At 42.7% G+C, this 26,627-nt stretch overlaps 1 protein-coding gene across 1 annotated transcript in view; it reads right to left on the bottom strand.

Annotated features, from left to right (window-relative positions):
• Positions 1-3,005: 3,005 nt before the first annotated feature.
• The window catches only part of SNRNP48 (small nuclear ribonucleoprotein U11/U12 subunit 48), a 77,739-nt gene continuing 54,117 nt past the window's right edge, over positions 3,006-26,627 (bottom strand). Inside the window, exons 5-9 of the mRNA XM_033934735.1 lie at positions 25,998-26,186; positions 22,903-23,024; positions 21,360-21,475; positions 13,540-13,698; positions 3,006-3,650 (exon numbers count right to left, since the gene is read on the bottom strand). Of these exons, the coding sequence (XP_033790626.1) occupies positions 3,611-3,650; positions 13,540-13,698; positions 21,360-21,475; positions 22,903-23,024; positions 25,998-26,186 (626 nt within the window). The 3' untranslated portion in view covers positions 3,006-3,610. The remainder of the gene's footprint in view (positions 3,651-13,539; positions 13,699-21,359; positions 21,476-22,902; positions 23,025-25,997; positions 26,187-26,627) is intronic.

Below are 26,627 nucleotides of genomic sequence, written 5' to 3'. Positions count from 1 at the left end.
GAACTTGGAATATGAGGAATGACTTAGGAGACTGGGATTGTTCTCCCTTGGGAAGAGGAGACTGTGAGGGGATATGATCGAGACTTTCAAAATACTGAAAGGAATCGACAAAATAGAGCAGAAAAAAAAGTTATTTACAATGTACAATGTGACACGGATAGGACATAGACTGAAGCTGAGGGGGGACAAGTCCAGGACGAATATCAGGATGTTCTGCTTCACGCAGCGATTGGTGGACACCTGGAATGCTCTCCCAGAGGAGGTTATTGCAGAAACCACCGTTCTAGGATTTAAAAGCAAACTAGATGCACATCTCCTTAAGAGAGGCATAGAGGGATATGGGTGACTAAAATTACGCCAGGTGTACACCTGGCTGGGCCTCCGCGTGCGCGGATCACCGGATTTGATGGACCGAAGGTCTGATCTGGAGATGGCAGTTCTTATGTAATAGTAACATCACATTTGGCAACATGTAAAAGCTAACCTGTGATGATCCCCAAAACAGTAAATCTCTTTATTAAAATCATGAAGGTGCAATACAGTAGACCACCATTATTTTACATAACCATTCTATATAAGATATAATATAACGAGAAAGGAAAACTATTGTGAGATTGCATCATAAAGTCCCTTAATACCCCATCCATTCCCCGGAACGGGTGCAGGAGTCCGCCCGATGCTCCGGTCCCAAGCACTGTAAACACCAATTGTGTGGGTCAGTGAGGGAGATCGGGCGTGCACACCGCTGGCACTTCTTAAAACCGGGCTGCGGGGGCATGAATGGAAACACGGCCTCCGCAAAATCAAACCCCGAGGCCTGGATCGTGACAACAGGCCCCGCCGGGGCAGGAACGAAAAACGAAGCAAAAAGAAAATATTTTTTTTTTTTTGTAAGTGAAAGAAAAAAGCACCCGAAGGTGAATAAAAAAGAAAAAGAACGCGAGCGGGAAGGCAAAAAGAGGATTTCAACGGAGTTGAAAAACGCACGTCTTCTTCGCTCCGCGGAAACGAAGAAACTGGGGACCACGCACTCCTCCGTCGGGCGGGAAGGCGCACGCGCGGTGCGGCCAACTAGAACTTTCTAGTAAAAAGGTCCGTACCGAGGGCTCCGTCTGTGACGTCACCCATGCGTAAAGAATATGCTGCCTGCTTGTCCTGGGATAAGTCCCTTAATACCCCATCCATTCCCCGGAACACCACAAACCTCCTTCCCTCTCTCAACAGGAAGGTTGCAGTGAAGAGCTTTTCCAGTACTCCTTACTTAATAGGAAATGTGGGCACTGATAATATGGAGCCCTACCATGATATTCTACTCTTCCAAATTATTAAGAAAAATAGAGTGCACTTGAGTGGAAAAAGAGTGGTGTTACAGAGTCCAAAGTTTCAGAAATTATTGTTTGACTCTGTGACCTCGCACTTCCATTGAAAAACACTCCATGGATAATAACTCATATATTGGTTCCTCCATAATGTAAGACTGGTAGGTATATCTTTTATTCAATGCTTTCAGAAGGAATAAACTAGATACTTGAGTTTCTTTGGGTATGTCTGTCATGTTATCAAAAAAATACAATTTGGGGGGGTAGCAGACCAAGGGCAACTGTATAACTGTCCAAGATGGCCCCAGATATTAGTCCAAGACTTTGAATTGGTAGGCAATCCCAAATACAATGTTTATAGGAAGCGTCCGATTATCCACTTTAGACACTTTCCATCTGTAGGGAAACCCATTTATTGGCTCTTGCTGGATGAATATATATCTTGGTGAGAAATTTATAATGCTGAACACTCTCCGCTAATTGTGGGCCCTTTTACAAACTTTTTAAAAGAGCCTCTAAGGTCCCGTGTCCAAAGAGTTAAAGTCTCAGTCAAAGGAGGTCAGTTCATGGGTTTCATCACTCCTTCATAATAGCAGTTCACCAAGTCCTTTGTCACCTCTGGGAAGGGCCAATATTCATCAAATACAGATTCCTCAAAATCTTCACTGGTTTGAAATAATAATGCAACTTTTATATAAATACCAATCACCTGGTGGTATAAATCACCCATCCATTTCAAACTCTCATAAGACAGCATTGTTGGTTCATCATCCTCCATCACATGTTGGAATAAAGTAAACCTTCTCTGCATTGACCTGTATAGGCAAAATCTAGAACAATATGCATGTAAACCAAATCATTTCCTAAACAGAGCCGAGGCTTTACAGACAGGTTAGATTAGGGTATGGCATTTGAGATGATTAAGAAGCTGACTAGGTCTAGCATGAAGGATATAAGATAATTTCAAAGGTCACATCACAAAACTTTGAAATATGTGCAACCCAGCTTCACATATTGCATATGACATGCAATATTGTATGCTCTTAAATCTAAACTAAACTAAACTAAACTAAACCTTGGGTTTATATACCGCACCATCTCCACGAATGCGGAGCTCGGCACGGTTTACAGGAAGAAAGATGAGAGAGGAACTACAGTGGAGAGATTAAAGAGTTAGGTGTAAAGGGGGAAGGTGAGAGGTCTAAGAGGGGGGAAGTGTTACAGTTTTGAGAATAGCCAGGTTTTCTGATAGGTCTAAGCCTCCCTCCTGACAAAGCAGTTGCATTTACTGAAAGGGTGCACCAGGCCTCCTCACACACCAAATAAATTTCCCAATCACTCTATTCCATTTACACAGGTGTTTCAATTTAATAAAGAAGGATCCAGATGGAGTTTCAGGCAAGGGCAGCCATTTTGTCAATAACATCACCAAAAACCTTGAAGATAATAAACTCCTTTGGCATAAAATGCTATTTCCATTCAGTTTAAGTTATTAATTTTCACATATAGAAGTCAATAGTGAAGTAAATAAGTTCAGGGCGGCTTTGAATGTTCTTATGTTATTTAATCTAATCAAGGATGCAGCTTTTGAGCACCAGGCAAAAATAATAAGAACCAAGATGTGTGTTATGTGTAGGTGGGTAGTGGGAGGAAGGAGAGAGAAATATGAAGTGATCTTTATGGCTATTTTTTTTTAATGTTTTGCACCTTTAGCCTCTTCACACAGCAAGGCAGCCACTGTTCTTCCACATCAGCTCTCAATGTTCTTCTCTGCCTCAGTCAACATATCCAGGCTCAGGCCACTATTGGACCTCATAAGTCTGTCACCCATGTTGCTCTTTGTTACACACTCATGACTTCCAAGGTTTATTTTCTGCCTCAGCAAAATATATGCCTCTCTGACAGAAAACACAAAGTCCTGGTTCATTAAAGACCAATAGCATCCGTGCTGCCTTTCAAACTGCTTACAAAAAACCTACAATCAAGTCTAACAGAAGAAAAAACTGTATTGTCCAGTCACACAGTACTTCATTCTGATACACAGCTTAGAGATGTCTTAAGTGGATTATATTTTTAAAGATGGATATAAACATGATTAGCTATGTCTTTTAACCCAAGGGCTTGCATACTGCTATTTCAGAGCTAGCAGAAACATTATTATACATGCATCCTTCAACACCATGAGGTTCTTATTGTTCAGAGGAACAGAGGTAATGGGAAGGGTGCAGTTTCTTATGTAGCTTATTCAACACCTGCATCTACACACACATTGAGCCTGCATTTTCACCCTTCTATGTTCTTGTTTTGTTGCTATGTCGTCTCTCTTCATCCCTAAAAAGAAAAACAAATTGTTTATTTTACTGTATCACAATATTAGGTGTTGCTTCAACCTCCATAGAAAGGAAATAGCAGATCTTCTTCAACTAAAATAGCAGTCGAAACATGGCTGCAGTCTCAGAGTATGGCACAAAAAATGTATTTAAATATCTGTTGCCAAAAGTTATTCAGAATAAGAACATATAATAATTAAAAGCTTAGAAATGCTCAATGGCTGCTTGAGGCACCTAAGTCATTTGCAAAGCTAAATTTGACACATGAAATAAAAAGAAAAAGGATTTCTCATGGAAGAAACACTAAGAATCTCAAGTTTGATTAATATTTATACCAGCAATAAATGGATTGGCAAAACTATCATTCTCTGAAAATCAAAGACTTATAAAGAGCTACAAATTTGAAAAAAAAAAGCAGCTTTAAACACACATTACACAGTTTCTGGATCACCCTGCCAAGATAAACTCTATCATTTTAATGTGAAAAGCTGAAAATAAACAGCCATATTGGGACAGACAGAAGATCCATCAAGCCTAGTATCCTGTTTCAAACAGTGGCCAAACCAGGTCACAAGTACCTGGCAAGATCCCAAGGAGTAAAACACATTTTATTCTGTTTATCCAAGGAATAAATAGTGGATTTCCCCAAGCTAACTCAATAATAGCTTTTGGACTTTTCTTTTAGGAAATTATCCAAATCTTTTTTATACCCTGCTAAGTTAACTGCTTTCAAAGCAAAGCAAAAAACTGTGGAGATTGATGTTCTTGGTTAGGACTTTTATTCAAATAGAAAAGTTAAAAAAATATATCCACAACTTGGAATAAAGGAACCAACACAGTCCATGTTTCAACCTAAGTATCTTCCTCAGGGGTCCCAATGAGGCTTTCTCTTCAGAGTTTCTTCTGAAAAGCTTCTCACAGGTCTTGCGATGACTCCTCAAGCCATGATGGTGGCCCCAGAAAGCAGAAAAACACAACCCAAGCCACCTTCATCCTTTCTTCTCCTGTCCCTTTTTGTATTGTAAGTCATTTTTATTTTTACTACTTTTGTTAAATGGTATTAATTTTATTGTATGTTAATTCTAATTTATTTGCAAGCTTTTTTTTTAAATTCTTTATTAATTTTGAAATAAATACAAAGTGCAATAGAATATACAAAAAAATGGTACAATAAAACAGCACTTTTATCTCACAAAAATGATATAAGTATATTCTACCCCCTCCCCCCCATTTAATTACACTATGATTTGTGGGATATCAAGAAATAATAAAAACTTGGAAACTTGGTATGGTAGCTGTGTTAGTCCATTACTTGAGATAATATATAGAAGTTTATACATAGACATTGTAGATCGAAACTGGGATGTCAAGAAAGTTGAGATTTTCTGAGAAGTAGTCAATTTTGAATTTGACTGTAAGATGGTATGTATTTGAAAGAATTGTAAAATTGTTTGAGTCTCTTCTCACTTGGTCCAAATCATAAAAATGTCTTCAATGTATCGATAATATTTTAGGGGGTTTGTCTGGTATGTCTCCAGAAATATCTCTTGATACCCACCAAACAGGACTCAACAAGGACCTTGGCTTCCTATTGCATTACAGGTTATGAATTTTTACTTCATTATCTCCTTCTTGTCACCTGCCCATGTATCTGTCTCTCACTCACCCTACCCCTTTTGTCTTTTACCTCCCTCATCCCCACTGCCTCCTATGAGACTATCACTAAAATGCTTTGATGTTTCACTTACATATACTGGCAGTTGTCAACATTTGCTCATTTCTGATCTGAAGAAGGGTTGCTTTCGAAAGCTAATCAAACAATGAACTAAGGGCTAGATTCACAAAGCAAACGATCGTGTACCGATAGGTTTGTGACCCCTTTATGAGCAAATTTCCCTCCGGCCTGATTCACTTACCTCTTCTGCAATCTGCTTCGAATCCGTGCATGCAAATGAGGTGAAACACATGCAAAGTAGGCAGGGACATGATTCACAACACAATCAATCTGATCTGACTGGGCTGGCCGATCAACTGAAGAAGCGACTGCTGGGGACCAGTCGAAAATGTCTTTCCGACTGGAAGCCCTGCTCTCTGCCCTACAATCTGTCCTGCCTGCTCGCCCGCATGCCGCCCTACTCTGCCCCGACCTTCCCCCAGAATGCCGCCCTGCTCGATCTTCCGCCCTGCTCTGCCCCGATCTTCCCCGAATCTCTCCTGCCCTTTAAACTGGGTTAGAACCATGGGCTCGCAGAGCTTAAAACAATATAAAAATTAAAGTTAAAAAAAAAAAAAGGCCCCGACTCGAAATGGCATGCGCAGACCATCTACAGATGTCTGTGTATGTGCGCAGATCACACAACAGTGATCCGTGCAGGCAGATGTGGGCGTTCCTATGATCACCCCCCATCTGCATATTTGTCTTTACTGAATTCATCGGACCTGCCCGGATCGTGCCCCGATCGTGCAGGTTAGTGAATCTGGCCCTAAGTTAGTCCAATAAAAAAAGGTATTACCTCTATTCCTTTGGTTTTTCTCTATTTAATTCTCTATATTATCTCAAATAGTGGACTAACATACCACTTCACTCTAGTTAGTATTTTCGGAAAGAATAAACAAGTGTTTCACAAAAAAATACTAGGACTAAGGGGCATGCAATGAAGCTACCAAGTAGTACATTTAAAACAAAACTGGAGAAAATATTTATTTACTCAAAGGCATAATTAAACTCTGGAATTTGTTACCTGAGAATGTGGCGAAAGCAGTTAGCTTAGCAGGGTTTAAAAAAAGAAAAAAAAGATTTGAATAATTTTCTAAAAGAAAAGTCCATTACTGAAATAGTAATAACCAAAACACAACAAAACAGCAGTAATGCAATTCACACAAACATCTTTTCTCTACAGTATAAATCAATATGGTGATGAAACAAAAGTCAACCTGTGCCAATTTAGCACTAAGCTTATGATAACATCTTATGAAGCCTGCTTCCTTTCTATCCACTCATATACTGGATATAATAGAACCATATTTTAAACATTAGTTCTTATGGATAATTGGCGTAGAGTAAACCAAGTTATACTATTCATAACTCCAGATCTTTACCAAGGGGTCTACCTACTAAGCCTTTTTAGTCATCATGTATATTATTGCATATTACAATGTATTTGGCATGCTTGTTTTCATGAGTTGCACTAAAAAAACTAATACAATCAGCCTCACACATGCAATCAGAAAAGTCTGGTCATAGCCAAAAAATTCACCATGATCAAGTGATGAAATTAACTGCTCCTAAGAGGAGAGACCTATGTAAATTAGACCAGATTCTTAGGGAACATGCTTTGTGAGGCTCCTGACTAATAAGGCATAAAACAATATAAATAACGCAATGACTTTGTAATATAGTCTGCAGTAGATGAAGGTTAGGCAGTACAGGAGAGCTCAACAAAAAGGCATTTACATTCATTTGGTATCTTATGTTTGAACATTCCTATAGAAGCACTCTGCCAAAAAATAGTGTTATATTCTTACATGACCTTTAAGCTAATTGAGTTTTTATGTATCTTAGTATCCCTATTTAAAACCAACCTTTTTAAGCACAGCCACAAATTTAAATAAGCAAACACAGAGTTAAAAAGCTCAACACCATGTTATTTGGAAAAGTGTGTTACTTTTACTTTACATAGAAGGTGAACATATGCAGCTACTTACCTATAGGGACGCAATATCCCAGACCTCCCTTCTTTCCCTGCTCATACAGTGAAACTACCAAGCATCCCAGAAAGCAATGTTACTTACCGTAACAGTTGTTATCCAGGGACAGCAGGCAGCTATTCTCACTAGTGGGTGATGTCATCAGACAGAGCCCCGGTACGGACGTCTCACAAGCACGTGTTGCTTGTAGAAACTTAAAGTTTCTAGATGCCCGCACCGCGCATGCGCCGGTGCCTTCCTACCCGGAGATCCGGGCGTGTCTCCTCAGTTCAGGTAGCTAGCCTGAGAAGCCAACCCAGGGGAGGTGGGTGGGACGTGAGAATAGCTGCCTGCTGTCCCTGGATAACAACTGTTACGGTAAGTAACATTGCTTTATCCCAGGACAAGCAGGCAGGTATTCTCACTAGTGGGTGACCTCCAAGCTAACCTCAGTGGGATGGAGGGGGAGTTGGCAACTTAAGAGAATAAATTTTTCAATACTGTTTGGCCAAACTGTCCATCCCGTCTGGAGAGGGTATCCAGACAATAATGAGGTGAATGTGTGAACCGAGGACCAGGTGGCAGCCTTGCAAATTTCCTCGATTGGTGTTGATCTGAGGAATGCTACTGAGGCTGCCATTGCTCTGACCTTATGGGCTGTGACCTTACGAGGAAGTGATAATCCAGCCTGGGCATAGCAGAAAGAGATACAAGCCGCCATCCAATTAGAGATGGTGCGCTTTGATACGGATCTTCCCAACTTGTTAGGATCGAAGGAGACAAAAAGTTGAGGAGTGGTTCTGTGTGGCTTGGTGCGATCCAGGTAGAAAGCCAAGGCACGTTTGCAGTCTAGAGTGTGAAGGGCCGATTCTCCGTGGTGAGAATGAGGCTTAGGGAAGAATACTGGAAGTACAATGGATTGGTTGAGATGAAATTCGGAGACCACCTTAGGCAGGAATTTCGGGTGAGTGCGGAGGACCACCTTGTCATGGTGGAATACTGTGAATGGTGGGTCCGCCATCAATGCCTGGAGTTCGCTGACTCTGCGAGCGGACGTAAGGGCTACAAGGAAAAGCACTTTCCAGGTGAGATACTTCAGAGGGGCCCTGTTGAGTGGTTCAAACGGGGGCTTCATGAGGTGGGAAAGGACTACATTGAGGTCCCAAACTACTGGGGGTGGTTTGAGAGGAGGGTTAACATGGAAGAGTCCTTTCATAAATCTGGCGACCACCGGATGGGCCGAGAGGGGTTTCCCTTGTAGAGGCTGGTGGAACGCCGCAATAGCGCTCAGGTGGACTCGTATGGATGTGGACTTGAGCCCAGATTGAGATAGGTGTAGGAGATAGTCCAGCACGGAGGATAAGGAAGCTCGCTGAGGTTCCTTTGACTTAGAAACGCACCATGAGGAGAATCTGGTCCATTTCTGGGAGTAGCATTGTCGAGTGGCGGGCTTCCTGGAAGCTTCCAAGACCTCCCTCACTTCTTGTGAGAATTGGTGAGGGGTTATGTTGAGAGGAACCAAGCTGTCAGGTGGAGAGACTGCAGGTTGGGATGAAGTAGTGATCCTTGATGTTGAGTAAGTAGTGAAGGAAACACTGGAAGTGGTACTGGTTCCCTGCTGCTGAGTTGAAGTAGGAGGGAGAACCAAGGTTGTCTGGGCCACCGAGGAGCTATTAGAATCATGGTGGCCCGTTCGAGTTTCAGCTTGACCAGAGTCTTCTGGATCAGCGGGAATGGTGGGAACGCATATAGAAATCGTTTCCCCCAGTTCAGTAGAAAAGCATCTGCCTCGAGGCGATGAGGAGTGTAGATCCTGGAGCAAAACTGAGGCAGTTTGGCGTTGTGGGGAGCCGCAAAGAGGTCTATCTGAGGCGTCCCCCATTGCGTGAAGATTTGGTGAAGGGGGTTGGAATGGAGAGTCCATTCGTGCGGTTGTAGCAGACGGCTTAGTTTGTCTGCTAAGACGTTGTTCTCCCCCTGGATGTATACTGCTCTGAGTAGGGCGTTGTGGCGCACCGCCCAGTCCCAGACTCGTAGAGCTTCCTGGCAAAGGAGGGCCGAGCCCGTGCCTCCTTGCTTGTTGATATAATACATGGCGGCCTGATTGTCTGTGCGAATGAGGATTACCATGTCGTGGAGTCGGTGTTGGAACGCTTGGAGCGCATTGAAGATGGCTCTGAGTTCCAATAGATTGATTTGGTGTAGTCTTTCCGCACTGGTCCAGAATCCTTGGGTGCGGAGACCCTCCAGGTGGGCCCCCCATGCGTAATTCGACGAATTTGTTGTGAGAACTTTCTGATGGGGGGGAGAGTGCATCAGCAAACCTCTGGATAGATTCGAAGAGGTCATCCACCAAAGTAGAGACTGCCGAAGAGCAGGTGTGACTACGATGCGTTTGGACAGTGGATCGGATGTCTGATTCCACTGTGATGCCAGGGTCCACTGGGGGATTCTGAGGTGGAGTCTGGCAAAGGGTGTCACGTGTACTGTGGAGGCCATATGGCCCAGGAGCACCATCAGTTGTCTCGCCGGTAGGGTTTGGCGAGTAGCCACCGACTGGCAGAGATGAAGAAGAGACTCCATGCGTTGCCGGGGCAGGAATGCTCGGAGTCGGGTGGTGTCCAGGACCGCTCCGATGAAGGGGAGGGACTGGGTGGGTTGTAGATGAGACTTGGAGAAGTTGATCTCGAAGCCCAAATTCTGGAGGAAGTAGGTTGTAGCCAAGGCCGCCGAAGTGACCTCTGGGGCTGACGGGGCCTTGATGAGCCAGTCGTCGAGGTATGGAAACACCTGTAGACCCCTGTCCCGGAGTGCTGCGGCCACTACCACCAGGCACTTTGTGAAGACTCTGGGGGACGAAGATAGGCCGAATGGTAGCACTCGATACTGTAGGTGCAGATTTCCCACCCGAAATCTGAGGAACTTTCGGGAGGCCGGGTGAATGGGGATGTGAGTGTAGGCCTCCTTGAGATCCAGGGAGCATAACCAGTCGTTCTGCTCGAGGAGGGGGTATAGAGAAGCCAAAGTCAACATGCGGAACTTCTCTTTGACCAGGAACTTGTTGAGGGCCCGAAGGTCTAAAATGGGTCGCAGGTCGCCCGTTTTCTTCGGGACGAGGAAGTACCGGGAGTAAAACCCTCGGTTCAATTGGTCTGACGGGACCGGCTCGACAGCCCGAAGCTGAAGTAAGGTTTGGACTTCCTGAAGAAGAAGGGCGGTCTGCGTCGAGCTTGAAGGATACTCTCTTGGAGGATGGTCCGGGGGGACCCGGTGGAATTGAAGAGAGTATCCTTCTCTTATGATGGAGAGGACCCATAGGTCCGTGGTTATGGCCTCCCATCGGTGGTAAAAAAGATGGAGGCGGCCCCCTATGGGAGAGGCCGAGGTTATGCTCCCGGGAGGGGCGTCAAAAGGGCTGGGGAGCCTTAGGTACAGCCGGTGGCTGAAGTTTTTGCTGAGACTTCTGGGGAGGTTGTCTCTTCGCAGGCTGTCTCGCAGCAGGCGTTTGTCTGGGCATGTAACGCCGCTGGTAAATCAGGGGTGGCCTGGAAGGTCGAGACTGTTGAGGTTTGGGTTTGGGCCGTAGGATGGATTGAAAGGATTTTTCATGATCCGACAGCTTCTTGGTAACAGTTTCGATAGACTCATCGAACAGGTCAGCTCCAGCGCATGGTACGTTGGCGAGTCTGTCCTGTAGGTTGGGATCCATATCGATAGTACGGAGCCATGCCAGGCGACGCATGGCTACCGCGCTTGCGGCGGCGCGTGCCGAGAGTTCGAATGCATCGAAGGAGGATTGCATCAGCTGGAGGCGTAATTGGGAGAGGGAGGCTACCACTTCCTCGAACTCGAATCGAGCTTGGTTGTCTATGAACGGAGTGAACTTGCGGAGCACCGGCAAGAAGAACTCCAGATAGGAAGAGAAAAAGAAGTTGTAGTTTAGCACCCGTGACGCCATCATGGAGTTTTGGTAGAATTTTCTACCAAATTTGTCCATCGTTCTCCCCTCTCGGCCCGGCGGTACAGAGGCGTAGACCTGGGAGGGGTGAGAGCGTTTAAGGGAGGACTCGACCAGTAGGGATTGGTGGGAGAGTTGAGGGCCCTCGAACCCTTTATGGTGCACGATGCGGTATCGAGCATCGAGTTTGCTGGGGATCGCCGGTATGGAATACGGCGTTTCGAAGCACTGCATGAAGGTCTGGTCCAGTAATTTATGCAAGGGGAGCCGAAGCGACTCCGTTGGAGGGTTAGGTAAATGCATGGTGTCCAGATACTCTTTGGAGTATCTGGAGCCCGTGTCAAGGGTCACATCCAGATCATCCGCCATTTGTCGGAGGAATGATGAGAAGGACAATTGTTCCGCCAGCGTCGGTCTGTGGGACGGGCTGGAGGCGGATGAGGCCTCCAGGTCCGTGGACATCGGGGAGTGACAAGGAGAATCGGGCACCGGTGTCTCCTCGTACTCCGGGCCCCTCGGAGGGGACACCTCTGATGAGGAGTATCCCCTACGTTGCAGTTTTTTCTGCGGTGACACCTCCGAATGGCGTGAGGAGTGCCAGGATGAGTGTCTCGATCGGTGCCCGTCTCGGTGGCGGGACGGGGATCGGGATCGTCTGTGCATCGCATGGTCTCCCGAGGCCCCCAAGTGGATAGGGCTGGAAGCGGTGGATCGTAACTGGGTTTGCGATGCGGGTTCTTGCGATGCTACCCAAGTCTGGTAAGGAGTACGGAAGAACTCTTCCTGACTATGCCCAGGGCTTCGAGTATCGATCGGAGGTCTGGTCTCATGTTGGCGCGGAGGCGTAATGGGTTCTAATGGCGGCATATCGGTAAGCGAGGCTTGCCGCGTGGGCATCGCCGCCCTCCCCCGTTCGTCCTCGTCGGTTGTCGAGGTCGAACGGTGTGGGGGAGGGGGAGGGGGCGGACCGCCCCTTTGGATCGGTACCGGGAGGTCACCCTGTATGGCAGCGATGAGCCCGGGTCCGATGGTCTGCATGAGCTCAACGAATTGAGCTTCCAGCACGGACCGTAGCGAAGCCGATAAGGAGGGATCCGCACCGAAAGGGGGTCCTCCTGCACGGACATCGCGCTCCTTCGAGGCCGAGTGCTTCTGCTTAGTAGCTTTCGGCACTTTGATGACCATTGGTGGCACTGTGGAAGGAAGAGGTACCTGAACCGAGGAGACCGGGGCAGGCACCGACGTCGAGCTCGTGGATGGTGTCGGGGCGAGCGATGCCGGTTTCACCACGCTCGATGCAGGAGGGGTCGATGCCGGTTTTGCCCGAACCGGGGAGGTATCGGATGAAGTGGAGGCTGAGGGATCCTTAGCTGTGTCCATCTTGAACATCGATTCCCACAATAGGCAACGCCGCTTGAATGAGCGTGCCGTAAGGGTAGAGCAAGGCCTGCACGATTTCGGAATGTGGTCAGGGCCCAAACACTGCAAACAGCGCCAGTGAGGGTCCGTGAGTGAAATCGCGCGTTGGCACTTGCTGCACTTTTTAAACCCGGTGATTGGCCGGGACATAGGCCGGAAAATCTCTGCCGCGAGGTCGAAGCCAGTGGGCCTGAGCCACGTGGCCGGCCCGTTCGACCCGCCGGAGGAAATAATCTTCTTTTTTTTTTTTTTTTTTTTACGAAAAGAAAAGAACTGTTAACTGTAATTAAAAGAAAGCGAAAACGCGGACAAGGAAGGCAAATTTAACTGAATTCAGCTAGCGCATGATGAAGTTGAACTTCTCAGCTCCGCGGAAAAGAAAGAACTGAGGAGACACGCCCGGATCTCCGGGTAGGAAGGCACCGGCGCATGCGCGGTGCGGGCATCTAGAAACTTTAAGTTTCTACAAGCAACACGTGCTTGTGAGACGTCCGTACTGGGGCTCTGTCTGATGACATCACCCACTAGTGAGAATACCTGCCTGCTTGTCCTGGGATAATCAGGGAAAAACCTACCCCGTTTCTTTAGCTTTGCCTGTGACACTGAATGGTGGCTTTGTGCAGTATAGTTTGATGATCTTGTTCCTTTCATCTCTAGGCTGGTTAGTATGAGCTTCAGGAAAGTAACAGACCGTAGCCAATTAAAAGTGTCATATGCAAATATAATTTGACATGGCAGTGATCTGCATCTCATTAGGCTTCTGAGTACTAGAGGATTTAGTTCACTGTTTTTGTACCAAGGAGCTTGCAAGACCATTAACACTTGCCTTTTTCTTTTCCTTCGTGAATCTCTGTCTGTGCTGCGACTTCTTTTTCGTTTGTGGGGACTTCTGCTATGCTCTCTCCTGTGTTTGGAATAATCCATCTCCCGATGACTTCCACCAGAGTGTCTGGAATCCAGTGAGGCAGACCTCCGTGCTTCCTTTCTGTGAGGGAAGAAAAATTACCCCTTTTTAATTATTAAAACAGGATTTAAAATATTAAAAATAACCCCCACTTTTATCAAGCTGCATAAGAATTCCAATGAACATCAGAGCTTGATAAAAGGGGGCCAAAGTTTGATATAAAACCTTTTTTTTAAAAAAGTGCTTTCATCATAACATTTGTTATTGTAAAAATCTTCAGTTCAGCTAGATATCAAAATGAATGTGATGGAAATAATGAAGAATTCATTTAATCAGATACAAATGTAATAAGTTCAGTTTATAAGAAGGACCATTCATTTTACAAACTCAGAACTTGATTTACATATATACATTTTTCTTACTTGTTCTTAAATCAAAGAATTTGGATTTAAAGAGAGACACAGATAGGGAGTAGCCATCTAGTGTTTCAAGTAGTGGGCTGAGAACAAGAGAAGCCCAATTCAAATCCCACATCAGCTCCTTGAGATCTCAAACAAGTCACTTAACCCTTCATTGCCTCGGATACAAACAGATTGTAAGCCATTTTGGGACAGGAATATATCTACTGTATCTAATTAACTCATCTTGAGATACTATTAAATCCAGCCCTTTTTTACCATTTGCCAAAAGTTCCCTGTGATCTCCTAGACTTACAGTGCCAACATGGCATGTAAAAAGCAGTGTTGAACACTTCATTACCACCGAGTGCAGCAGTGGATGTTTGAGCACCTACACACTCAAGGTCTGTCACATCCTGTCCCCACTGACAGGGAATTAAGTTTGCATCAGAGTGGCAAGAATGTGGCAAGCCTTGGGCATGTGCTCACAGGCCCCATTCTGCAAGCATTACAATGGCCCACCAGCAGAGGCAGGGTGCTGGTAATGGCAGTGGTGGCAAAGGGAAACAGGCCCAGCAGGGGAAAGCAAGATAGGGATGATGCAGCACAATAAGGAGAGAAAAAAAATGTTGGGGAGGAGGCTTTAAGTGACAAATCTAAATATTCAGCTGGATCCCACTATAATACAAACCATATAAGCAAAATCAAGACCCTGAACTTACATTAAGGTATGACTCTTGTAAAATTTGTCTAAAAAAGGTATGTAAGTTTATATATTTTTTTTATTATATTGATCTTTTATTCATTTTTCAAGATTATATTAAACATGACTTCAGCTATATACAGGGCAGGCATTTCAGCTCCATACCACCCCTCTTCTGACTGCCTAATCCTGTGGGTATAGATTGCTGCCCAATAAGATTGTAAAATTAGTGATGGGACTCATGGGTTCAGCTGAGAGAGGTCTTGCCTCATAAATTTGCTTGACTTATTTGAAGGTGTGAATAAACATGTGGATAAAGGTGAGCCGGTTGATATAGTATATCTAGATTTTCAGAAAGCTTTTGATAAAGTTCCTCACGAGAGGCTCCAAAGTTCAGTTGTGGATTAGGAATTGGTTATCGGATAGAAAACAGAGGGTATGGTTAAATAGTCATTTTTTTCAATGGAGGAGAGTAAACAGTGGAGTGCCACAGGGATCTGTACTGGGACCGGTGCTATTTAACTAATTTATAAATGATAATAATAATAATTTTATTTTTATATACCGCCAAAGCCATGATAGTTTGAGGCGGTTTACAACAAGAGGCGCTGGAAAATCAGCGAAGTAGTTACAATACCAAGAGATCGAAGTAGTTACAATAAAATTTCGAAGAAGTTACAAAGCCAGTGAGGTGATTAAATTTGCAGATGACATTAAACTGTTCAAAGTTGTTAAGACACATGCGGATTGTGAAAAATTGCAGACGGGCTTTAGGAAATTGGAAGACTGGGCATCCAAATGGCAGATGAAATTTAATGTAGACAAATGCAAAGTGATGCACATTGGGAAGAATAACCCGAATCACAGTTACAGGATGCTAGGGTCCACCTTGGGGATTAGCACCCAAGAAAAGGATCTGGGTATCATTGTAGACAATACGATGAAACCTTCCGCCCAATGTGCGGTGGCAGCTGCCAATAAAGCAAACAGGATGCTAGGAATTATTAAAAAAGGGATGGTTAACAAGACTAAGAATGTTATAATGCCCCTGTATCACTCCATGGTGCGACCTCATCTGGAGTATTGTATTCAATTCTGGTCTCCTTATCTTAAGAAAGATATAGTAGTGCTAGAAAAGGTTCAAAGAAGAGAAACCAAGAAGGTAAAGGGGCTGGAACTCCTCTCGTATTAGGAAAGACTAAAAAGGTTAGGGCTCTTCAGCTTGGAAAAGAGATGGCTGAGGGGAGATATGATTGAAGTCTACAAAATCCTGAGTGGAGTAGAACGGGTACAAGTGGATCGATTTTTCACTCCGTCAAAAATTACAAAGACTAGGGGACACTCGATGAAGTTACAGGGAAATACTTTTAAAACCAATAGGAGGAAATATTTTTTCACTCAGAGAATAGTTAAGCTCTGGAACGCATTGCCAGAGGATGTGGTAAGAGCGGGTACTGGGCTATTCTTATTTTATGGACCTTACCTCCATGATGGCAGCAGCAGTGTTAAGTCAGTGTTTGTTTGTGCTCTACTGTGTAAAATCAGGAAAAGCAGGATTTTAGGAAGAAAAGTATGTCTGGTTTTTTAAGTGTTGCACTAGAGTCTGGCTTCTTGGAGCTTCCAGTTCAGTTTCTCTATGCATTTCTACTTTTCACTTGCAGTCCCTTATTTTGTATTAGGAAGGCCCTATCCATGTCTTGCATATATGTGACTGAGGTGAAAGTATTCTACTGTGTAGGTAATTCCACTTGTTCTTTTTTTTTTTTCAATAACAGAGGTGATGGTGTTCTTGGGACTAGTAAAATATTTGCAATGCTAACTTTTTATATTCTCCGAGGCTCATAAGTGGAAACGTGGCTAATGTAATGGCAGAGCCACAGAGATCACCCTGACCCATAAGGCTGGAGCTCTATGACCACTGGCATCTTTTTTCGTAGAACAAAAGCACTGTATATTTTATTTATAGATATATAGATGTGTATATATAAAACCTGTAAAGATTTTATATTTATATATTTTATTTAAATATGTATGTGTGTACATTATATACATATGTAAAACATTTTAAAATACATTTTATATGTTAATTTTACATACACAATTAGGCTAACTGACTCCATAAAAAAAAAATTCAGACAAACTATCTCTATAAACTCTTGGTCCAGCTACGCATTCAAATCTGAACACTGAATAGACCTGCATAACTATTTTTTTTTAATATATATATATACTGCTAAATAACTTTAAAAAAGGTTTCAAGGTGGTTCGCATAGTTAAAAAAGGAAGATCAGCAGACAGAATATTTAAAAACTACCACGGAGAGACAAAAGTTAAAAGGAGGGCAGTGTAGGTTGATACCCAATGTAAAGAGGAAGGTCATTCCAAAGCTTGGGGCCCTGAGAGCGGAATGCAGAGTTATGAGATGTGGTAAAGTATAAAAATGAGGGTGGAAGGAGTAATAGGAGATTTGTTGCCTGAATATAAAAAAGCTGAGAGAAGCATAGGGAGTAAAAAAATTAAGGTAAGAAGGGGCTATTGAAAAACAGGATTTATAAACTAAATTAAAATTTTAAATTTGTACACATGCTGTAAGGGGCAGCCAGTGCTCAGCTCGGAGGAGAGGGGTGGTTACATAGTGAACTGCTATACTTTGTGAAGAAGTTTAACATTTGTGGATTATAGGCATTTGATCGAATAATGAGAGACAAACATAAAGAGATTTACATAAGAATAGCCTTACTAGGTCAGACCAATGGTCCATCTAGCCCAGTAGCCCGTCTTCATGGTGGCCAATCCAGGTCACTAGTACCTAACCAAAACCCAAATAGTAGCAATGCTAACAGTACAGGGCAAGCAGTGGCTTCCCCCATTGTCTGCCTCAATAACAAACTATGGACTTCTCCTCCAGGAAATTGTCCAAACCTTTCTTAAAAACAGCTACGTTAACCACTCTTATCTCAACCTCTGGCAACGCGTTCCAGAGCTTAAATATTCTCTCAGTGAAAAATTATTTCCTCCTATTGGTTTTAAAAGTATTTCCCTGTAACTTCATCACGTGCCCCCTAGTCTTTATAATTTTTGATGGAGTAAAAAAAATTGATCCACTTGTACCCGTTCTACACCAGGGTTTTGTAGACTTTATTCATATCTCACCCTCAGCCGTCTCTTTTCCAAGCTGAAGAGCCCTAACCTTTTTAGTCTTTCCTCAAATGAGAGGAGTTCCATCCCCTTTATCATCTTGGTCACTCTTCTTTGAACCTTCTCTAGTTCCACTATATCTTTCTTGAGATAAGACAATCAGAACTGAACACAATACTCAAGGTGAGGTTGCATCATGGAGTGATACAGAGGCATTATAACATTCTTAGTCTTGTTAACCATCCCTTTTTTAAAATAATTCCTAGCATCTTGTTTGCTTTTTCGACTGCCACCACACATTGGGTGGAAGATTTCATCGTATTGTCTACAACAGGGATCTCAAAGTCCCTCCTTGAGGGCCGCAATCCAGTCGGGTTTTCAGGATTTCCCCAATGAATATGCATGAGATCTATTAGCATACATTGAAAGCAGTGCATGCACATAGATCTCATGCATATTCATTGGGGAAATCCTGAAAACCCGACTGGATTGCGGCCCTCAAGGAGGGACTTTGAGACCCCTGGTCTACAATGACACACAGTTTTTTTCTTGGGCACTAACCCCCAAGGTGGACCCTAGTATCTGGTAACTATGATTTGGGTTATTCTTCCCAATGTGCATCACCTTGCATTTGTCTACATTAAATTTCATCTGCCATTTGGATGCCCAGTCTTCCGATTTCTTAAAGTCTGCCTGCAATTTTTCACAATCTGCATTTTAACAACTTTGAACAGTTTAGTGTCATCTGCAAATTTAATCACCTCACTCGTTGTTCCAATTTCCTGATCAACAATCCTCCCTCTCTCACCCTTTTACTACTGGGTGCAGCATTTTTTCCTCCTTTCTTCCCTCCTACACCCAATTCACAACTAACTCTCTCATTTCAACAGGTCATCGGCAGCAGTTCCTGCAGTGTCTGCTTCTAACCTGGAAGTCTTTCCTCTACTGCATCCTGTCCTCTCAGTCACAACTTCCTGTTTTTGCCTGGCCAGAACATGACAGAGCAGAGGCTTCCAGGTTAGTGGCAGACAGCATATAGGAATTATTGCTGCTGACCTGATGAAGCGACCTGTTGAAGCAAGAGATCGTTGTGAGTGGAGTAGGGTGGGAGAAGGAAGGAAGAAAAGATGCTGCAAACGGGAGGAAAGGGGTAAGAGAAATTATTTGAATGGATTCAAGTCAGTGCCAGCACAACAGTTCTGCAAACTACATTCATTTAGTTGGGGGAAAGCTATATTTAGATAGTCATTTTCCAATGGCAGATTACCCAAGGACATACATGCCCAATAGATTTAGAACTGGCCTTATTTCTTTAGAGGAGTTTTTCTCCATCTTATGCCTATAGGGAAATCCTAAATCATGCTGAATGGATCTCAAACAGTAAAAATTAAGCTAGAATATTCTTCCCTTACAAGACCAGAAAGAAGCAGAAAGCTAATGATCACTGTCTTACATTATGGTGATTTTCAAAGCTGAATCAGTACCCTCTCCAGGCTCCAATAATCTTTTTCTTTGTAAGATCATTTCAGTTGCTTTCTCTTTACCAGTACAAACCCAAAAGCCAGCCCCGTACCTCCTTGGAAAAATGCTGAGTGCTTTCAGCTAGAATCTAGATGCTGAGTAAAGCTCTGTCAGTCCCCAGTTCCAGATACTAAGTAGTGTTTCTGCAGGCAGCTGGTGCCTCTATCTACTCTTCCACCTGTCGGCCATCTCTCCCATTCCAGGTGGTAAAAATTAGAATCAGCTAAAAGTCATTAGAAGGGATCCAGACAGAGGCACTCTCTAGGTGAGTTCCTGTGTTGCTTTCTCTTAGGTGGTTCCTCCTTGGGGCTCTAGTGCTCTCGCATCTCTCTGCCAAGTCATCTATACAACAGATAGTTCTCTCATATCTTGGTGTGGGGAGGGGTGTCTCAGTTCCTAAGCAAATTATGTTTGGCTTTGGAAATGCAGGTGCTTCAACATTTGGCTTTCAGGTCAGCCCTAGCTCCCAAGTGCCATCAAGGCCTTCAAGAGATTCAGTGAATCCCCTGAGGGTATGCTATTTTTGTCTGATGCAGTTTGACTGGTTGAACAGACAGCAGGCAGTTACTGTAGCTTCTTTCTGCTGCCTGCTCAACCAATCAAATTCAAAGTAGTGCCATCAGAGCCTTCAGGGGACTTAGTGAACCATGCTTTTCTTTTTTACTTTTTCTTTATTTATTTGAATATATTCACTACCTTTCTGAAGGTATTCACTCAAGGTGGTGGGTGTACAGCAAGAATAAGTCAAACATAAGCAACAGACAATTGCAGCAGTAAAGATATTCAAATAACAATACAAATTATGGCATAGTATGCTACAACATCAACACAATATGCAATAAAACATTTTGCTCAATGCAGTTTGAAGGTTGAGCAGGCAGCTGTTATATATAAGATCCAATAATCATTATTCCTGGTTATCTGTTTCCTCTTTGATTTGGAAGTCCATTGTTCATCCCCATTTCTGCCAAGTAGGTCATACACTCCACCCAGGCATACGCTATCGGCTGTGCCAGTCCACTACCCCAGAACAGGAAATTTATGTCAGAGGAGCCAAAGGACTGGCACAGCCGACAGCACGTGTCTGAATTGAGTGACCACACATATTTTTTCTTCTTGCCACTACTGCAGATCGGAAGCAGCAGCAGTAGCGGAGGAGGGACCGTGTAATTGCTACGGCCCTGGAAGAGAGCGACTGTGTCTAATCTGTGAGCAACACTCACAAAAAGTATGAGCAATCGCTCACATGCTCACCTCAGAAAGAACATAGGTACTAATTTTGCCTTCTTAGATAGGCAGGTAAAGCAATATAAGCTGTACCTGAATAATTTGCAGTTATCATTGCTGACTCAAGAAATTCAATACTGGTGTCTGGATGTGGCCTAGCACTGAATACCCAGCTCTGAATTAGCCAGCGATCAACATTTAGAAAAACGCTCACTGCCAATACCTAAATGTCTGCAGGTTTCTCTTTAGAGCAGTTTTTCTCAAATGTTTATTCAAAATAACCTCATTTATAATATCTAAAAATTCATGTGATCTTCAAACAATAAAAGGAAAATAGCATGCTTTCTCTCTTTTCCCTTACTATCCTCCATTTATCTAAAGCATGGAGGCATCAGCAGCTGTCAGCATAGGACCCTGTGTGTCAGTGTGCGCTCACAGATCAAAGTATTTTATTTTATTTTTTTAGCATTTATATACCACTATGTCTAGATTTCCAGTTTAGAGAGAGCCTATGCTGTAGGGGACAGGCGTGTGAACATCCACTGACTCACAGGCCCTATACTGGTTGCCACTACTGATACAGGTAATAGTGGAGGTCCCAGGAGGTGGCAGGGGACAGCTCTATTTCAATGAGTTCCATCTACTGATGTGATACTTTTGAGATTCCAACCCACAGTTTGGGGACCACCGCATTAGACACTATACTGTTAGGACTTTTAAAAAAAGGTGTCCTTATGCTATAGATCATTCTATACCTTGCTGATTTGGCCGATGTAAAATGACTTGTGCCTTCCTGAGCATCAGCCCCATCCTCTTCCTGCCAGTGGTTGGTGAGTTCTTCCATATGCACACTGATTACATCCCGAATTACCTTAAACAAAATCAAAGCCAAAGAGAGTTAACAGCATTTAGTGAAGACGGAAAGAAAATGCTGGTAGAAAATGCATTTCTTTGCTTATGGGGATTCTACATTTCATGGCGCAAGTGAAGTTTTATCTCCATGGCCACATATTACAGGGCTCTGGGTCAATCAAAAGCAGCTTTCCTAAGAGCGTAAAGGCATATCACAGTAAAGAGGCCCTGCAATGAAGCACCAAGGAGAGCAGTACCAACATTTAGAGGCACAGATGGTAGAGATCTATACCAAAAATTAACTACTTCAAAAACACCACATTTCAAAAATGGGTTTCAGTATTTTAAACACCTTTCAAAAACCTATACAGTAAAAGCTTGGTTTGCGAGCATACTTCGTTCCAGAAGCATGCTTGTAATCCAAAGCACTCATATATCAAAGCGAATTTCCCCAAAGGAAATAATGGAAACTCAGACGACTCGTTCCACAACCCAAAAACTTTAATACAAAATACTATACGTACTCGTACTGCAAGATCTCGCTCATTTAGAACAATCACTACACTCTTTCAGCGTCAGAGAGAGAAGAACCATCGGCTCAGTTGTGATGAAGTGACGTGTGTATACTATATGTACTCGTATTGAAAGACATTGCTTATATAGCAAGTTAAAATTTAATCAAATGTTTGTCTTGTAAAAAAACACTTGCAAACCAAGTTACTTGCAATCCAAGGTTTTACTGTATATATATATATATATATATATATATATATATATATATATATACACAGGTTTATTTTTTTTATTTTTTTATTATTTTCAACTTAAATTTCAAGTATTACACTTGTACAGAAAGCAAGAATAGAATAGATATCAAATACAATAGTAATATAATTCCTAAGTTAACAATTATACTATTTATGCTCAAGTCCACAAATTAAGATCCAAGAATTAAAGAAAATTGGCGAAATTATAAGGAAAAACAATAATAATATTAAGAAACTGAGAGCTATAGCACTGAGATGGGGTCACAATATCCAAATTATAGGGCTCAAAGATTATTAACATTCAGACGAGACATAGCCACGAAATTTGTCAGTTGTGATGGTTCAAAAAACACATATTTAAGAGTACGGTAATACACAATACATTTACACGGGTGTCTCAAATAAAAAGTTGTCCCCAAAGATAAAACCCCAGGTTTCAAAAGAAGAAATTCACATTAACTTAGTTTTCAACTGTCTATTTATAACTAAACTAACTTTTTGCTTTGCAGCTGTACTAAGTTGTTATTATTCAAATAACAAACCGTTACTACAGTCTCATGGACCACTCTAATGGTCTTTATTTGCTGTCATTTTATTATGTTACTGCTCCATCCAGCCCCTTCTCTCCTCCTGCCCATTTCCACAGTTTTTCATCAAAACACAAACAAGAAATACTCACCTCAGTGTAAGACTTTTTAGTTATGTGGACATTCTTTGCTCTGTAAGACTGGCGCCTTCTTTTGTAATCCCTCATCTCCGCCAGGATTTCCAGGTGTGACTTTGGACCTTTCTGTCCATCTTCTACATGAGGAACCCATAAGAAAGAAATCTGTATTGACACTCTCAGAATGACCAGAAAGACAAAATTTAACTGTTTTTGGTATAAAAATATAAGTTCGCTAAGAATCAAGTTGGGTTAAAAAGATAAAAGGAAATTTTACTACTTCCTGCTTCCAGCTTAAATCATTGGTACACCTCTACAATAATTTTCTTAAGCATATTTTTGTTCCAAGATCAACTGCATTTTGGCATCCCTAACAGCTCTTTATAGGGGAGCTGCAGTTTCAGAAGGTGGGAAGGCCCTAAAAGCACCCCCCATGATTTTGTCACGGCTCACTAATAGCTCCTTCTGAAAGCAAATTTGTCATATAGCTACCAAAAATTACTAACAATAAGAATTATCCCCCTTTAGAGGAAAATTAAGTCCAGCGACTACTATTTCCACATAAGAGACTGATCCAATTGATAATCAGCACTTGGAAAAACTCCACCTTAAGCTATTGTTATATTTTGTGGAATCCATAGGTATCAGTTATCAGCTTCCGAGAGAATTAATAGGAAGCCCAGATTCTTAAAAAATGGCACCCACTTGATGAATATGTTCATTGTTTTCAGCAGATGTTGTGTTTTATATTGTCCATTTGGATCATTTTGGACTTCTAGAATTACTGAAACTGGTTCCTCCCTTTTCTTTTGCTATGTTTGTTTTATTTATTAATAAAACTGCAATTAAAAAATTTTAAATTGAGCTCAACTTCTGCACTTACACTACACGGTCATCACATTTCACCGAGTTCCGTATTTGTAGGAACTAGAAGGCACAAAATGGAGAATGAAAGGGATCTATGACCAAAACCGAAACCAGACATCAACAATGCCTCAAAAAATTATTTCTTTCTTTCTTTTTTTTTTTTTGGGGGGGTGGGGGCAAGAATGAAACCAAACCAAACCAAACTCCCATAAATAATAACTTTTGCAGCCAAGATCTGATAAACAGTATTCAGTAGCAAAGTTATCTAGTTGCTGGCTGAAAAATGTGGGATCATATTGCACAAGCACCAAATTGCACTTGTGAAACAGAGGCTGCAAAGATATACAAATGATTCCAAGCTGTGTATCAGAAAACAAACTAGATTGCAAAAATATTTACTAACACCATGGGCACCAGTCAATACATTATCATAGTCACATCATCACAGAAACATTTTGGAATTTTTCTACTTTTGGCTCTCTGCTTATTCCTTCCTAGAGGTCATTTTCTTTTTCTTCCTTCCTTCCCCCTACTTCCTTCCCTCCACTTCCTCCAAGTCTTTTCCATCTGACCTTTTTTCTTTCAATTGCTTTCTCCTCCTATTCCTGCCGCTCTTTACTAAATGCATGTAAAGGGCAGTTCTATAACTGGGCACATGCATTTATGTGCGCCTTGAACTTATGCAAGTGCCAGAAGGGCACCTTCGTGCTATTCTGTAATAGTGCGTTTAACTGGCATAGTGTGTAAATGCAAGAGGGCACACACATGGGCAGGTCTCCCACTTATGTTCCTAATTTACAGAATACTCTAAGCCAGTGGTTCCCAACCCTGTCCTGGAGGACCACCAGGCCAATCGGGTTTTCAGGCTAGCCCTAATGAATATGCATTGAGCAGATTTGCATGCCTGTCACCTCCATTATATGCAAATCTCTCTCATGCATATTCATTAGGATTAGCCCAAAAACCCGACTGGCTGGTGGTCCTCCAGGACAGGGTTGGGAACCACTGCTCTAAGCTACTTGTGTTCCAGCAACAGTTACATCAGGTCTTTGGCAGATATAACTGGGGGCACCTAAACGTAAGGGTATTCCACACTGGACATAACATGGACATTTCTATTAGGAGGTTTGGTATGACTGGGGACTGCATTTTGCATTTAAACATGAGGTTGTTCTTGCATGTTGCTATGAATGTCAACATGGCCAACAACATGGAATGCAATAGCTATGCATCCAGAGGTGCAGTTCAATGGTTCTTGCCTCTTTTCTGGAGGCACACTTAGCAAATTTGATTTTCATAATAGGTTGCAATACATGTATATTTATTATGGCAATTCTGAAATCCAAGTGACTAGGTGTGCCCCCAGTAAAGGATCGAGAAGCACTGGCATTGATAACTGCATTCTCTTTTCAGCCCATGCTGTTAACACACAGCAATGATTGCTACCCCATGGCTCCCTTCCCCTCAGTGCTGGGGATGCCCTGAAACTTAAAAAAAAGTTTTCAGGTCAATTATGTGAACTGGCACCTCAGTTTAGGAGCCCCAATGCCATGCGCTTAGCGACAATTCTATAATGGCACCTTAGGACCTGGATTTCACTATGGAATACTAGTGTATACTGGTATTGGGTGTGCCCTCTCACAACATGTTAATGGCAGCTGTAAGCTGGCACGCCTAAGTGTACCAAGAGACACAAGTAATCTATAGAATTCTACAAAACTGTGCATGCACCTGAGAGATACACCTATGACCTACTCATGCTATACTCACATGAATGCATACCTCCTTCCATTGCAGAATAGCGCCAATTGTCACCCAAATGTCAATTAATAGCGCCTTTGATGTACCCAAGTAGTACATCCCTCTAGGTACCAGCTTATAAAATAGACCCGTTTGTATATCAGGTCTTCACTTTGACAGTTAATGTGTGTTAGGTGCAAAACCTCAGCGCAGATTAATACACAAGTTTTCCCACTTTTTAGTCACTCCTTGGTCTGGGTCTGGGTGAGCTGTGGAAAAAGCAGTGCTCCTACACTTAGGCCTAGCCACATCATATCAGAACCAAGACTCCCTAGCATGGAGCCAGCTGAATCTTCTCTTCTACGAAGGCAGGCAGGCACCAAAGTACAACATTTTAGTTGCCTAGATTGCCTGGCACCTCAAGGATTTCCTAGCCTTGATCTTGACCAGCACAGCCTGAAACACAGAGACATATCTAAGATTTTTAAAAGCTTTTCTCAAACCTTGATTGACTTTGGCAGCCAAATCCTCAAAAAGATCAGAGTCATTTTCGGTAACTTGAGCAATAGATCTTTGCTTTTTTGTCTCCTCCAGAACATAATCATAGATTGCAAGACGATCAGCTGGAGTGAGGTTACACACAGCATGCTTGTGATTCTCAGGGACTTCAACAGGCACAGCGGAGTAAGAATCTACAGTACCACCCCAACAAGAAAAAGACTCATTAATACACATTAAACACCACTTACAATAGCAAAAGAAAAAAGAAATACTGTGTGTTTGGAAGGGTATATTTAGATGAGCAGTGACAGTGTATGTAGCACTTTTACAGGGTAAACACAGATAAATCAGAAGTGAAATAATATATGTTGAAGGAAGGAAATGCTCTGCTCAAGTTTACAGCCTAAGAGCAGAAAAAGGGATAGATACACGAGAGATGAAATGAGATATATAGCATTTTTACCAATTAAATTCTTTTAACTGCCCCTCAAAAACAGGAAGTAACTTCAGAGGGGGGTGGGAGCCAGACCTGCAGAGCCTATAACAATGTAGGTAAGAGGGAAAGCTCTGTAACTTCTGTCTTTATTATTGCCAGCTGGTTTAGCAGGACCAGAACTGAAGGCTGGGCTGAT

This window comes from Geotrypetes seraphini, chromosome 2 (genome assembly GCF_902459505.1).
Source record: "Geotrypetes seraphini chromosome 2, aGeoSer1.1, whole genome shotgun sequence".
NCBI classification, from domain to species: domain Eukaryota; kingdom Metazoa; phylum Chordata; class Amphibia; order Gymnophiona; family Dermophiidae; genus Geotrypetes; species Geotrypetes seraphini.
The sequence above is the reverse complement of the archived record's forward strand: the minus strand, read 5'-3'. Positions and strand labels throughout refer to the sequence as shown.